Here is a 15,922-nt window from a genome sequence, read left to right on the forward strand (position 1 = left end):
ATCATCTGCATTCCGTACAGCCAAGACTTACAGCTGCCCGTCTTCCATCCATGCTTTGTTGATGAAGTAGTGGATCTCCATCCTAGCATGTGCGAGCAGATAGGCTGGTTCTTTCAGTTTCTTGTACGCGTGTGGGTCAGGATACAGGGTGCTGATTGATAGCTCCCACGTGTTCCACGCCTCAGCCGCGGGATGACTGATAGACGAGTCCGAAGACATGAGGCGTTTGTGGTAGTTGCCGATATGATCGGAACGTTCTTCCTCTGGTAAAAACTTGATAAAGTCCTCCCAGCGGTCGGGAAACAGCATTTGCGCGCCGCCTGCATGGTTGGTCCACTTGAGTTCGATGTCTCGCACGGTGAAGATGCCGCGCAGGACTAGACTACCTACACTATCGGGGTGTGTTTGCGCATATGCTAGAGCGAGTGTGGATCCCCAGGAGCCACCAAAGACCATGTGCCATTTGGAAAACTTCAGATGCTTGCGCAGCTTTTCGATGTCTTCGACGAGATGCCAAGTAGTGTTGTCTGTTGTGTTGGCATTAGGGCGCGATTGACCACAGCCTCGCTGGTCGAGCAGAACCACTCGGTATTCAGAGGGGTTGAAGAAGACCGTGTTGGTTTTGGAGCAGTTCCCGCCAGGCCCACCATGGAGGTAGATGACTGCAAAGCGTTAACTATCAGGAAAGTTGGACAACATGGCTGACACTTTTACCAGGCTTTCCGTCCTTCTTGCCAAACTGTTGATAGTAAAGTTCATGGGTGTCATCCACCCGCAGCCAATTCACGTCCCAGGCATCCTCATGCTCGTAGCTGGTGAACTGGAGTGTTTGAGCCATCGTGCCTTAGTAGTAGATAGAAAATTTGCGGCGAGACAAGAAGATGAAAGAGCTTTTGTAGTCGACGTGTGTGCAAGACAGTCATACTGGTAGTGATGGAGTCAGACACCCAGGTACGACTACCCCGCTTTCAGTATAGTGGCCCCGCTGCTTCAAGAACACCTTCCTATTCTGCTCCCAGAATGCGACTGACTAACGGCAGCAAGCGTGCGAAAGATGCAATTGACACGCTCATATTTAAAATACACATTATTGTATGTACTGGATAATAATGACGTTGGCGACAAGGACCTAATACTTAAAACCACCTGCCCTGGTGCTCCACAAGCCGTTCGGGTCAACACTCTTCTGCAATGCCTTAAACTTGTTGTAATCCTTGTAGCTCTGGAAAACTGGCTGGTCCCACATGGCATCGTTGATGAATAATGGCATGTACATGTCGCTTGGCATACCCGCTTCTGCTATCCATTGAGGCACGACCTTGTCTAACCAAGCCGTCAATTCCCTGGCGATGCCAAACGCAAGAGCGTCGTCTGTGGGCAAGTTCCACGCTCCTTGGTAGATTAGGATGATGCGGTCAGGGTCGGAGGACGAAAGTCCCATGGCGTTTCCGCCCTTGGACTCGGACACCTTTCCAAAGCGGGATGGAAGAGGTTGGAAGTCAACGCTGAACTGGATGGCGCGAACGACAGGTAGGGTGTTGAGGAAGATACCAGTGAGTTCAGCAAGCTTGTCGCGAATCTCCTTGTACATCTGAGGCCGGGATGCAATGTATGGGACAGTGTAAGTGCGGAAGAATGCGCGGGCGTTCAAGAGTCGGACTGGCTCGCCGTTTGCCTTCAGCTGAGAATCGTTAGGTGCCATACGGCACATTGAAGTTGGATTATAGACTTACTAGCTCAGAGTACTTTTGTGTCTTGGGTAGACACAAAGGGTTGACGATCTTGAAGAAATCGGCAAACGGACCCGATGTAGGTGGCTTAGGGTTGTCGTAAAAGGAAAAGAGAATTTTCGTCTTGATTCCAGCTGCGACTACGAGGTCCGTAAGAATGATAGCCGCCTTGGGGTCTTCGGCACCGTGTGCCATGAAGTTGTGCAAAGCAGCGTATAGTGCGTCGGATTTTGAGTCGTCGAAGACACACGAGCCACCCCAGACGTCGCCCATGTGATGGACTTTAGTCTTGAACTGGGTGACAATACCGAACTGGCTACCGGAACCACGCATAGCTTGCGCAAGGTCGGGATGCTTTGCAGCATTGACGTTGACGACAGACCCGTTCGCCATAACAGTCTCCCATTCGATGATGTTCTATCGCTTGTTAGCATAGCTGCCCTTTGCATATAGCGGAAAACTGACATCGGCTGCAAGACCCTCTTGAGCACCGAGGAAGGAAAGACCTCCACCGAGCAGCAGACCAGCGACACCGACGAGACCGAGTCGTCCTCCAGCGATTGCCACGCCGCTCTTCTCAAGGTCGCCAATGACGTCGTTCCATTCGCCACCGGGTCGGACGTAAGCAACATCTTCTGCTGCGTCGTACGTCGCTCCGACTAGATTGGTCATGGCGATGAGAACACCGTCTTGGACCGCAGCATGCTGCTTGTTTGGATCGTGACCTCCGCTCCGTGTAGCAAGCTTGACAGTCGGGTACTTGTTCAAGATCTTGATAGCAATGGACACATCTTGGGCAGAGTCTGGTTGAACAATGCATGCAGGATCGACTTCGCGGAGATTGGTAGCCCAGTATTGCTGCGTCTCATGTGCGTATTCGAGCTTGAGAAGTCCCGGAGTGAGGACTTTTCCTGGAAGAGCATTGTTGATTTCGTTACACGCTTTAGTAGTGGCCTCTGTGGGAATAGCAAAGGCGGATTGGGCTCCTAACAGGAGAGTCGCAAGAGCGAGAGAGATGAACTTGTCCATGTCTGGAAGTGAATGAGTGTAAGGAACGAGCGAAAGATGGACGAAAGCGCAGAAGAACGAACGCAGCCTACAGACCACCTCTTGATGAGCGATGTGCCTTAAGTACTACAATGTGGGCTTCTTCGACGTTAGGTTTAGCTGTCTCCGGTCTTGGTTCCGGACGCCATGGCAGCCATGCAGAGAGCAGCACATGTACACAAGCTGGGGAGAACCATGGCTAGGGCAGATCGCGTGGAAGAATCGCAAAATACGGCAAACCCCCTCCAATGGCGACGCATGAAATGAGGAATTGAGTGCAGATCATGTGTGAGTCCCTGCGAAGCTTACGGTAATGGGCCCGACATTTGAGGGGAATCGACGCACACCGTCGTAAAACTATATGGTTTGCTGGATTGGGCATTTAGCCTGGATAGGATAAGGCGAGCCCAGTATTGGAAACGGTACTTGAGTGCCGAATTGCAGGACTGGCAGTCTCGGAACCCGAAGGTTTGTCAGACAAGCAGTGCGTATAATTGTCATCGACGGTCATGGTGGGGTGCGCTGATGGTGGGACCGAGTCCGAGTCCGATCTCAGGGGAAAAACACGTCTGTGGCATTAAACTTCTGGGCCATGCGAAACGAGAGTCACGCACAGATACGCTAGAGAAGTATATGTATGTCGCTGGTAATCACGATAATTGCTGAAGCGCGAGTGGTGGTGAAGCCGGGTGCAGGCGGATGCAACGATGGTGATGATGCGAGAAGGACACGAAGAGGCTGCATGCACGGCTGTGACGGGCTGGCTGAAGGTGGACGTCGTCGTATCACGTCGACATTGCATGGAGTCGTGGCGGAAGGATCGGAACGCGTAGGTCCGTGCTTGTTCGGTTGCTCCTTCTACCTCCTACCTGGGCATCGGAACCCAGGGATAAACAAACAGTGGCCGACAAGCTCACAACGCCGCCACATCCGACGACGCCGCCGGTAGCCGACCACGACGGCTGCACTCACCATGGACTCGTACAATCTCAAGACGGCGTCGACGTACATCAACAACCTGCTGCTTGCGCGGGGGTTGTTGCGCAATGGCACGCCCATTGAGTTTGCGCATCCGTCGAGGGGAGAAGGGGGGAAAGAGGCCACCATGGCCCAGATCATCAACCTGGTGCACGACCTGATATTGAAGCGCGATGTAGGCACATGCACGTTTACGTTCTGGTGGGGAGGGTCCTAATGAGCAGACAGCGCGACCAGGAATACCGCGAATCCAGCGCCGACACGCTGCGAAGCCTGCGCGCCGAGTCGACGCGCCAGACGGCCGCCCTCGAGAAGCAGCACAACCGCAATGCCGACCTATCGCGACAGCTCTCGCTCGCCCAGGCGCAAGAGCAGTCGGCGCGCAAAGCCCTGCACACGGCCGAGTCGTCGGCGCGGAAGCTGCGCGCCGAGATGCAGCGCCTCAAGACGACGGTCGACCAAGTGCGCACCAGCTGCACCAACGACGTGCGCAAGCGCGACAAGGAGATTGCACGGCTCAAGAGCCACCTGACGAGCCAGCAGCGCGGCAACAAGACGGGCCTCGTCGGCGCAAGCATCACCATCAACCCCGGCAGCACGGGCTTGGGCGCCGCCACGGGCCATGCGCGCGACGAGTCGCCCAATGTCGACGACCCCGAATACAGCCTGAAGCAGGAGACGACCGAGTTCTTGACCCAGCTGAGCCAGAGCTTGAGCGACGAGAACGACAACCTCATCGGCCTCGTGCGGAGCGCTCTGGTGACACTGAGGGAGCTACAAGGCATGCCCGAAGTCAATCGCAAACAAGACGCAGACGACGCCTCGGTCGCGGGCGACGAGCAAGACGACACGCAACAGGACATGCTGCACACGCTGCCTACCGACTACGAGACTCTCGCCGACGACATGGACACGGTCTTGGACAACCTGAAGAACCTCCTCACAAATCCAAACTTTGTAGCAGTGGACGAGGTCGAGATGCGCGAGGAGGAGATTCACAGGCTACGCGCCGGCTGGGAGAAGATGGAGGCTCGGCTGCGCGAGTCGTTCCTCCTCATGGACTCCTGGCGAAAGCGCATGACCAATGGGGACACCATCGACCTCGAGGAGCTTAGGATGGGACTAGGATTTGGCGAAGGGTTCGAGACGGTCGATAGGGAAGGATTCTCCGTGATTGATGAAGAAAGCGAGGCCGAGGAAGCTGCAAGCTCAGCCTTAGAAGAAGACGTGGACAATACAGAAGAACAAGAGGAGGCCGTCTACCTGCCCTCACCCAAGCCACACGCGAGACCAGACAAGACAACCGGGCCCGATGTCTTCAGCATCAAGTTGCAACCCAGCCAGCCAGCGCTGAGGGAGACCAACGGCAACAAGTCGCCCAGTCGATCGCCCCGCAAAGTCGCCTTCTCAGCGTCCATACCGAATACACCGTCTCAGGTGGACGGAGAGAACGCAGACACGTCTGGGATAGATCTAGTCGATGCGGAGAAGGCTAGTCGGCCAACCTCTGCAGCCAAACCGCCTCGTTCAGAAGAACGAGCGTCAAGACCAACAAGTCAAGACAGACCACGCCATGTACGTTGTGACATCTTTCCCTCTACGTCCACTCCCTCCACAATCTCCAGCCCATCAGCACCACACCCATCCTTCAACAGATCTGACAATTTACGACAGACCAAGAAGCGCTTGTCGAGCCCACGTGCCCATCCCGACGAGCGATCGCCGAAGCTATCGGTCCAAGACAAGTTACGAGAGGCCGCGGAAGCAGCCGCTGTAACCGACGGAGACATCTCCACCAAGAAGACGGACGAAAGCACCGAAGTGTCCGAGGAAAACCCTAAGAAGCGGACACCTAGATCTCCCGTCAAGACACGAATCAGTGGGAGGCCAAAGAGGAGAAAAAGCACCTTGACGCCAGAGGAGCTGGCAAATCTTCTAGGCTGCTAGACTAGGTTGGAGCATGTGCGATCCTCACGATGGCACCGTGAACTAGGACTTGATAGCGACTCGAGGCTGCATCGGCGGCTGGTCATGCAAGATCATGCCATCAACTGGCTTCCAGTTATATGCGAGGCTTGCATGTTGAGGAGTCGGTCGGTGGAGTGAATGATGGGCGTGACCCATGCTCTCCTCTATTGGGTAGGTCATAGATGCCAGTGCGTTTGTGGCCCTTATGCACTGGGTAACGGCGCGTATCCTGAGGCCCTCCTCGACTGGACTATCAAATCTCGCCAGGCCCACTCATGAGCTCGCACAGATTCGGTCAATGCGCGACTGTGAACGGTCTTGATTTTGAAGGACGTCCACGAGAAATGACCTACCTCATCGTGCGAATGGGCCATGGCACAGCAGCAACACAGCATCTCCCCTGCTTCTTGTGTGCCCAAGGGGCTGCGTATCCGACGCAGTGACATGCCTTGGTGGAAGTGCTCATAGTCGGGCATTGATAATGTTATCGTCCTCGGTCGCTTCGCGTACCTGAATCCTCCCGCCCGCCCGTCATTCCTCCTGACAACTCTGCGCTCGTTCAATCTCTAGTCTTCACATGCACCTTTGCACATCATCACGAGAGACACCGGTTTTCCTCCACATGGCGCACATTGTGACCGCAGTGTGGCCGTAAAAATCGCTCGCTCCGCCTCCAGCATTCCTGAGGTTGGTGATGTGGTGTTGTGGTTGGACGGCGTTGCAAGCCACTAAGTTTATTAGCCGCCCATTGTCCCCATTCGGGACATTAGGTGATGGAGGATATGAGCACAGCTCCAGTGATTGGGCAGAGGCCGAGATGCGGATGCAGAATGGCTGTAAATAGGTCTCTATGCGGCAGGGAGGATAGCTGCAGCGCGATCAAGGTAGCAGCCTTGGAAAGCAAATTTCTCTGCATCTGTCGTCAGCCCTCGAGCCACAGTTCCCCCGTCGAAAATGCACTGTTATGCAGTGTGACAGGCGATTATCTGCACCTTGCACATCCCGGCATCACATGGCTCTCCTGTTCTCTGCTGCTCATTGGTGTGGTGTTTTCACCCCAAGCCCGTGCGCTACGTGACGGCCCACTTATGTATTCCCCGCCCGCGTTGGCGAATGAGGGCGCAGAAGCAAGACGCCCGGCTACACACGTTAAGCCCGCCCACCACTCCCGCTTCACCATCAAGCGCTCGCCGTACATTCGATAGACTGCTCTCCACACCCGCTACCAGCTTACACCCTGCGAACATGGCGTGTCTACGCAGCGCAGGTAATCAATCGCTACCGGGTCCAGCGAGACCTGGCCCATAGTTGGCGTAGTGCAATGTGCCGGCCTGCCAGCCCCTCGCTAACGCCCAATGGTCGCTCAGCAGCTGTGCGATGCTGTGTCTATAGATAAGTAGGCCTGGCGCCGCTCACATCTCGTCTTTTTTTCTTCAGCAAGTGTGTCAAGTTCAGAGCTGTTGTGTTCGTCTTTTGTCTATTCTTTTTACCCCTCCCCTTCTCCCCCTCTACTCTCCAGGCCTGGTGCCATTTAATTCCCACTACCTCACCGTCGACCTTTATACCCACCCTTTTACAATAATCCAATTCTTTGTGGCCGGTCCACTTTCACGTAATACACAGTTCTACTTGCTCGAAACGAACTTTCAAACTCACAACGACAACGCAATACTCGCAAACCTTTACGAAACTCTCAACACACAGCTTCTTCAGCAATCTTGACGTCTATCCATTAGTTTGGCATCGGACGAATTCGAAAGAAACGATTACATCATAATACCAATCTTTACAACAGAAAGAACGAAACAACATCACAATGGCCGCTATCCAGCTTAACTTCACTCTCCGCACTTCCTCCAACTGCAAGACCGTGCACTTGCTCGGCTCCTGGGACGGCTACCAGGGTCAGCTCCCGCTCTCCAAGGACCCCAAGAAGTCCGGAGGCTGGGTCGGATGCTTCAAGTTCCAAGGACAGACCTTGAAGCAGGGACAGCGCTACTGGTACTACGTATGTCTCTCCTCTAGCACTGCATGGTGAACTGGAAGCTAACATCTGCCCAGTACATCATCGACGGCTACCACGTCTCGCACGACCCCGCTAAGGACCACACCACCGAACCCACCACTGGCCGCAAGCTTAACATCATCGACATCCCCGCTGCCAAGTCGAGCTCCAAGACAACCACCTCCAGCTCAGACCGCAAGTCCCGCCGCGTCTCGACCGCCACCATCCCCAAGGGCCGTGGCCTCAGCCCAGAGCGCATCGTCGCGCCCAAGCCCCAGCGCCCACACGAGACCCGCCAGGTCATCAACACCCAGTACGACAAGACCACTCTTGAGGATCTGAACCGCCGCTTTGCCAAGCAGCAAATCGAGGAGTCGTCCGACGACTCAGACTACGACTCCGACGAGGGCTCCGACGTTCCCTCGCTCACCAGCCGCTCCACCAACAGCTCCAGCCCGTCCAGTGTCAGCTCTGGTAGCTCATGCTGCACATGCGAACGCTACGGAATCACCCGCGCTGGTGACCGCGTCAAGCTCGACTGCGGTGGTGCTCGCTGCGGATACTCTGATGACTCATCTGACTGCTCCTCCGAGGACGAGTACGTGTACGAGGAGAAGACCACCCGCCGCCAGGGTGTCGTCATCCGCTCCTAAGTGCCTCACTACCTTCCTGGATACCATTGTTCCGTCATCGACACCTGCATCCTTGCATCTTCTATCGCAGTGTGCCGATGCGCCTTTTCAACCTCTTTCTTCTGTGCATATTATGATTACGAATCTTCTTTCTTATCTTGTTCTATCAACTACGACCGGCCTCGTGTTCAGAGGCTGGCTTCCGCTCTTTGGGATATCATGACGGGTATTATTGCCGCTGGTATGGGAGCTGCCCATGGGTTTTATGCTGGGGGGAAACGAGGCAACTGCCTGCACCTTACGACAATGGCTTAACAAGCCACCCAGAGAACACGCTAGATGTTCTCATCGTGCCAATGCACGCTCATGTAGTCTATAGTTTACTAAATCTACGGATCCGCATGCGCTCGTGCGCGGAAAGATACATCGCTTTTCAAATATGCACTCTAAGTGACTTTGAGGTATTGTAAGCGGCAGGGTGCACCGTGACCTCGTCAGGTCAGGTTGTCGCAGCTTCCCCACGTTCGTTGAGGGGTAACTGCCTAGCTCAACAGGTTCAGGCCACGGCTCTGACGCGACACCATCATCTTCATTGCCCCTCTCGGTCCGCTCTCTCACCAACACAACAACGTCACCTCTTTGGAATCCACCTACCCCATCGATCTTCCGATTTCTGAGACCCCTCACATGGAACCCTGATCTTCGTCCTTGCGCTCATCATTATGGAAGCCACTCGAAAGGACGTAAATTGTCAAACATGTCAGTTGAATGGGATTCGCCTCAGTACACATGGCATGGATACTGAAGGCTTTTTTCGATATGACGACGCCTTTCTTTTACTCCATGAGCCCTGTCCAAAATGCGATAATACGGAGCTGGATCCTTCCTTACGCTTGTGCGAGGTTTGTCATCACTTCCGTATTTGGCATTTGCTCACCTGCCGTGGCCAAATAAAATGGGACGGCCACCTCAAACACTGTCACAACAATCAGGGGCATTGCGACTTTTGCCATTCCGTCATCTCAGCGGCGCAAGACTCCAGTAGAGGATACGGAGAAACACTGGACCTCCAAGATGCCGATAGCGTCAAATTCAGACTTCGTAGTGACAGTGGCGACGGACTCGTGCGCTGCATTCTCTACATGTTCTTCGTCAGTGTTAATGGCAAAGAAGAGCCTTTTGCGGGCAACCACGAATGTATAGTAGACACAACACACCGACTCATTGATCGTGCCTTTTTCAATGCAGGGGTGTCATCATCTTTCGAGCCAGAGAAAAACACCAAAGCACTAATGTCGCGTCTCCATCCTTATATTGACTGGAGACAACAACGAATTTGGCTCGGAAGCCTACCATTGCTGAGATCATCGGAGGACAGCCCTGGAGGATTGCTCTTACGAAAACCACTCCAAGACGTTCGCGTGGTAGATGTCGTGGATGCGTGCATCGTACATCTACCTCGAGAAGCCGAGTTCGTTGCCCTATCGTATGTGTGGGGACCAGACTCCGCGAAAGATTTTCGGACCTTGCGCACCAATCTGCGCGACCTTGATACCCCCGGTAGCCTGGATAGGATTGACCTACCCTCGACAATATCAGATGCTATCACAGTATGCAGACAGCTGGAGCATCGATTCTTATGGATAGACCGACTTTGCATAATACAAGACGAACTGCACGCGGAAGCAATTCAGTTAGAGCAGATGGCAAGTCTATACCACCAAGCAGCCTTGACCATTGTTGCAGCTGCAGGTTCCGATGCAGCACATGGATTGCTGGGGGTGAGCCGGGCGAGGGCAGAGCAAAAACAACTGAAGTTTCACAGTCGCCTCCAGCTGGTGAAAACCGCACCAGATCTCAAACAAGTCTTACACAAGACTACGTGGAGCAGTCGTGCTTGGACATTCCAGGAGTACCTGTCGTCAACGACCATGATATTCTTCACTGAACATGGACTTTACGTTGGCCACAGATCGGAACCCGGCTTGCTTGATGTATACACCGAAGCACCCGCGGTACAACAATCCACATATGATCGATTACAAAATTCCTTCGACGCATTGGAGACATACACGGACAAGTCGCTCACGCACTCATCTGATAGACTGCGCGGATTCTCGGGAATACTGTATGCTACACATGGTAATAGAACAACGTACGGAGTGCCCATTGACGACTTCGATCGCAGTGTTCTGTGGCGACGACAAGGGTCGAGGATTGAACCAAGAACCCAGGAACAAGAGAATACCATACCCACATGGTCTTGGACATCGGTTGGAGGACCCATCGGGTTTTACCAGAAGTACTGTTATTCTTATAGCCTTGCTTACTGGGGCAGGTTCATCTACGAAGAAGACAGGGTGGTGAAGGTCGTTATTGGACCACCGAAGCGAACATGCCAAGTTAGAAGAGAGGGAAACGATCACGCTGTAGCCGCACTTGCATGGCTGGCTGGCTGCGTGCGCTCAAAACCACCATCCTATCTCAAAATCGACTGTTCAAGTACGGAGTACGAGAAACGGCTCGAGGAGAGGTGGTCTGACGACGATCTCCCTGGATACTGGGAAGATGCTTTTCGCGAGTATAAAGCAGATGAACTGTTTGAAAGCGTTCGTGGTAATTTCAAAGACATCACCAGACGCACCATAGTCCATACACAAAAGGCTTCCTTCACACTGGATCGAAGCAGCCGAATGAGAAGGAAAACACTACGCCCTTGGGTACATCCAGAAAATGTCACGATCCTAATTCGCAGCAATGGTCTAGTTGCAGGTGCCATAGAGCTCGATGAAGGTCTTGTCGACAGTAATGGAAGCCGAAAGATGGACCATTGTGACGTAGACTTGATTGCACTCTCAGTAGATCCTGAGGGCCATATATTCCCGCCAGTAATACCGTGCTTCGATTCACCATCTGACAGCTCGTCGCTCAGCGAGTTCTTTGGATGTATGTGCTCGTCAAACGGGACCATCGATTTAGAACCGGAAGCGCATCTGGTAGAGTGTCCCAGACACGTGAATTTCGACACACCCAGCTTTTGCAAAGATCTAGTGTCTCCCTATGATATGATTATTCGTGGGCAGGAACAGACCGAGGAAGCAAGGGCATTTGTCAAGCACTGGGAAGGATTGAGCTATTTTGGCATCGACGGCAGTCCTATTCACGATTTGAAATACATACCTGAGTTGTATGTAATGGCAGTTGCGCCGGTTCCAGTTCAAGAAGACGGCGACGTCATATACCGGAGACTGGGCATTGGAAGGGTTTATCTGAAGAGATGGGTTGAAGCGTCGCCGAAGTTCGAGACAATCGTCCTGGAATGAGGTGACTCGGATGTAGTAGATGGGTCATGAAAGACGCTGCTTTGGGCAAGCTTCGATTGGATGCGCTGCTATAGCACCTTGGCTCAGTTCTGGAGCGCAGCTAAACGGAGAGAACAAGAGATTGCGGGAAAAATGCTGACTGCCATCGAGAAGAGTTGTATCTTAGAAGAATACACTAATTGGTATTGGGTCCATATATTACGAGTATTGTCACCTAACGAATGAATCGTCACTTGGTCCCTCAATAACACATGACCACGCCTTGCTGCAAGGCCGCCTGCATCCCTAGCAAGATGCTCCAGCCCCATAATCAGCCTCCACGCGACTGCGCCGCTGGCTTAAAATCGGTACTACGCGAGAGCGTTTGCCCCTGGCCGGATCCCGCTCGCCACGATGGAAACGCCCACTAAGCCTTATCATGGGTTTCCCAGAAGAGGCTCATGTGGAGGCAGTGACTGATTAAAGTGGAGCATAGAGTGGTTGGTGGGTATGCGAGTATGGCCCAGTGTACGCTAGTACAACGCTTGTAGGGGCAGGCTCACGTAAGGCGGGATTTGGTGCCAAGGCGATTGGGTTTGAAGAATGTGATTGGTGCGCGGTTTGGATGCCGAGGTTCCCAATATCTTTTCGATGTGTTGATGAAGCCAGTCGGCACGGTTTATCCTTTGATCATCTGGGGTATGATACTTGTTTGATGCTGGAAGGCCCTAAAGTATGCAGAGCTGGGGCTGAGTACTTGCTGGTCGGTGAACGTGGGCGTAATAATTGTCTGGACTTCCAGAACAGTGCGATGGTGAGTAGGTCTATGAGTATTGGAGCCAACCTGGACGAATGAGGACATTAGAACGCCTCATGACCAGATAAGGCAAAACAAGCAGTGCTAATGCATCTCGAAGTATTAGCCTCATCTCCAATAATGTGTACAACATCGAGCTTCCAATCGTAACATGTTCTGTAGGCTTTGAGCTAATGCAGGGGTCTTTCGTGACACCAGCGTATTGGTGACGGTAGATTCGGGATGGCAATGGATCCACGACCCGTCTTGCCGCAGTGGATCAACAGCCGACCACCCAACGTCCTTGCGAGCAGTCCACAAGGCTGAATCGATGTCTCGGCAGCGTCCGTTCGGGAGCCTCTCGGCTAGGACGCATCTTATACCCGCTCTAGTGTACAGCTGTCCAAGGTCGATTGTCGGAGATGACCAACAGGGGAAGGGTTGCGCAAAACGCGCCTAAGGAGTAATGCAACCTGGCTTGAAATGTTAGCTCATACGAAAAGTCTGGGTCTTTGAAGCTGGGCAAGCTGATAGGCGGAGCACTAGGAAGCTTTAGAGATACGATACCACGTTGGCTCAAATCTGGAGAATGGGCTTCCTCGACCCCAACTAACAGCACTAGCATGCCGGAAATATTGGATCCCGCACAAGAATATAGCATTGACATGATGAGAGCAAGGCGAGCAGATGAAGGCATCGAGGAAATCCAGCCAACCGGTGGTGAGAAGCAATGGATGCCTAGCTTTCAAGCTATGACTGTAGAGTTGCCACGCAAGCCTCAATCCACGGATACGAGAATGGGAGACCTAGATCTATCCAGCGGCAGTCGCGGTACCGTTGGCTACGGCAATGTGACCCCTTCGCCCTGCGCCTAGCCTACGCGTGGTCCGTTACAGGGTGGATTCGTGAGCTTGCAGCGGAAGCAACGGCCTTCGTGGGTCATGACGAGGTGCATCGCCTTCACGGTATGTAGGCCTTCCGATCGACTGTGGCGCAATGATCCGACTCGCCGAGACTTGAGAATGCCGAATGTCGTTCACCGGCGACGTCGGAAGCGGCCGGGGTGTGAGTCGTCCTGCAAGCACCATCGGGGCGTGGTCGCGATCTAGATAGACTACAAATTTGTGATACGACGACTGAAGTGTGGGGTGGGGAGTAACGGTTTCTACACCGACGGATAAGGCGAGTTTTAGGTGTATACTTTTCATTCTGCTCATGGAGATGGCGGTGACCCTTGAAGTGGCACGTGCATTGGCCGCCAAAGGTGGGTCTGCTTGGCGAAGATGACGTCTCACGGAACTCTGTATGCACTTGCGAACACGCTACGATGCTTCATTCTATCACGTAGACCTAAATCATTACGACTACATATAATAAGTTCTCGTGTTGACTCAAGTCATGTATCGGGGCCGAACGGAGCAAATTTCTCCGTCTAGGAATAGTGGGCTTAATTGGGGTGGTGCCTTGCACAAGGCAGACTCAAATGTGCTCGTAAAAATAGCACAATGACATTGAAGGTTAACGCTACGATTGAAGTAGAAACTGCAAGTAAGAATACCACACGACGTGGACAGTCGATGCTGCTACTGATGTAACAAAGACCGAAGCAGTTGGTGTTGTCCAAAGCATGCGCAATACGCCAGTTCTTATGATGACTCCCATATCCTCGTGATGTTACTGTGCGGACCCAAAAGAAAACGCCAATTCCTCCTTCATTCCCGTGTTCCATGCGTGTAACCCATCATGTCGATCCAAACCCTCTTAAACTCCATGGTAATGCGTGTATCGTCGAAAGTGTGAAATGATGCGAACGTAAAGTGGCTGAAGATACAGCACTGAGTAACCAGCTCGAGAAGATAGTTGTGTGTTATAGTGAGCAAACGGCCTGGCGATGGAATGATAGCCCGTCTTCGCAGCTGAATGTGAGTTGTGGACATACAACCTCATGCATTCATCGTAGGTATGCCGGAGAAAACCCGCCGCTACCATAGCCGGAATCTGGGAGAACACCGGCATGATAGACTTGAGTTCGATGGTGGCTATGAGAGCTGCAGGCGTAGCCTACGAGAACTGTCTTCTCTTGGATCCCATGTCCTCGTTGACCATGGGCGGCGCATGGATCGATTGCGTGTTTGTAGTATAAGCACCGGCAGACCGAATAGCGCTCAATGACTTGATAACACATGCCGAAGAGTGTGTGATTGTGTATAATAGTGCCCAAATGTGAAGTGGCCCAGGGAAAGTGAAGATCTGAATAGCGTGAATGCCAACGATATGGTACAAAAGAAGATGTGTTGACAAGAGTGAACTGAGACTTGTAGTGATGAATCCTGACTCGACGTGGCAAGCGGTAGCATATATAGCGATAGGCGTGAAGTCAACTCGGACGCATAGGCCAGTGTGGGTCACCCGGTAGGCATCGTTGACTACCCGCAGCTCCGTCAGGCAACGGGGACCAAGTGTAGGGATGAGTGCACAGTCAGCCGGACGCTGCTAAGATGGGATTCCCAGAGGCAACTAACACAGCCATCGTGGCCGTTAGCTTGTTGACGGTAGGGAAAAAGGTTTGGTCTTGACATCCAGCAGGGGTTGGTGGTTCGCTTCTTGGAGGCTCTTCAGCTGTTGTGCATGGTGCGTCCCATGTTCTAATTGGTCAGTGGCCAAGACCATTTAATCTTGCCGGTTCGCTGAGCACATCAGTAGAGGCTTGAACGGGGCGCGCAGCAAAGCAGAGCTGTACAGGGTGTGGAAGCGCAGTAGAAGCTAACCGGGGCTGCAAAACCCCTGTAGCGCGCGGACCATGTGAACGTGCCACGATACCGCACAAGAGTTCATGTTCAAATCGGTACGTAGTGTATGAGGTGGGTGTCACGATAGCTGCGTGACTCTAATCGCATCTGACAACCCGCTTAGTCCCAGCCACGTTCCCTGATATAGCGATCGATCTGTTGGTAGGCAAGGAGGGGCAGTGTCATTTCTGACGTAGATTACTCAGGTTCGGGCCTCTTCGCGGACCACGGCGGTTTCGCTGGAGAAGTATCGTTTGGCCAGTGGCGCCTGTCGCGCGGGTCGGAGCTGCTACCGAGCAAAAGGTTTAACGTGAGAAGAAGAGTGCGTGGGCAGGCCGACAACGCGGAAGTCGAAGCTGGGGTAGGAGGAGGCACGTGCACGTCCTTGCGCTCCAATAAACGTGGAAGTGTCCGTTGCGGGGCAATTGGCAGTACAAAGTATTCTTGGTGCTTCCGCCCTTTTCCATCCACCACACTCCAATGAACCAGGTTTACTCAATCGCAAAGCCGATTACTTTACATGGCTGCGCAAGCTAACGGTCTTCACCAACTTCCCATTGAAGTCCATGGGCGGGACTGCCTGGAGCTTCAGGCTGACCAGCTGAGTGCTGCCTGGCGACCTATGGGCCGACGCCAGAGCTACGTCGACGATTCGAAAACAGATGCATATCCGCT

At 53.2% G+C, this 15,922-nt stretch overlaps 4 protein-coding genes across 4 annotated transcripts; 2 read left to right on the forward strand and 2 right to left on the reverse strand.

The window, feature by feature from the left end:
* Window positions 1-27: 27 nt before the first annotated feature.
* On the reverse strand, window positions 28-838 carry J4E90_004081 (uncharacterized protein; the record flags this gene model as incomplete). The annotated part of the gene is made up of 2 exons (XM_051433647.1): window positions 28-662; window positions 715-838. The coding sequence occupies 2 exons, from the start codon at window positions 836-838 to the stop codon at window positions 28-30; spliced, it is 759 nt and encodes a 252-aa protein (XP_051292165.1).
* Window positions 839-1,129: 291 nt separating this feature from the next.
* On the reverse strand, window positions 1,130-2,759 carry J4E90_004082 (uncharacterized protein; the record flags this gene model as incomplete). The annotated part of the gene is made up of 3 exons (XM_051433648.1): window positions 1,130-1,681; window positions 1,734-2,147; window positions 2,196-2,759. 3 exons carry the CDS (start codon window positions 2,757-2,759, stop codon window positions 1,130-1,132), a joined length of 1,530 nt encoding a protein of 509 aa, XP_051292166.1.
* Window positions 2,760-3,750: 991 nt separating this feature from the next.
* J4E90_004083 (uncharacterized protein) lies at window positions 3,751-5,702 on the forward strand (the record flags this gene model as incomplete). Its single annotated transcript, XM_051433649.1, has 2 exons — window positions 3,751-3,930; window positions 3,984-5,702. 2 exons carry the CDS (start codon window positions 3,751-3,753, stop codon window positions 5,700-5,702), a joined length of 1,899 nt encoding a protein of 632 aa, XP_051292167.1.
* A 1,837-nt stretch (window positions 5,703-7,539) lies between these two features.
* Window positions 7,540-8,381, forward strand: J4E90_004084 (uncharacterized protein; the record flags this gene model as incomplete). The annotated part of the gene is made up of 2 exons (XM_051433650.1): window positions 7,540-7,731; window positions 7,785-8,381. The coding sequence occupies 2 exons, from the start codon at window positions 7,540-7,542 to the stop codon at window positions 8,379-8,381; spliced, it is 789 nt and encodes a 262-aa protein (XP_051292168.1).
* Between the last annotated feature and the right edge of the window lie 7,541 nt (window positions 8,382-15,922).

The sequence above is a fragment of the Alternaria incomplexa genome, assembly GCF_024043165.1.
Source record: "Alternaria incomplexa strain BMP 0042 chromosome Unknown scaffold_5, whole genome shotgun sequence".
Classification (NCBI taxonomy): domain Eukaryota; kingdom Fungi; phylum Ascomycota; class Dothideomycetes; order Pleosporales; family Pleosporaceae; genus Alternaria; species Alternaria incomplexa.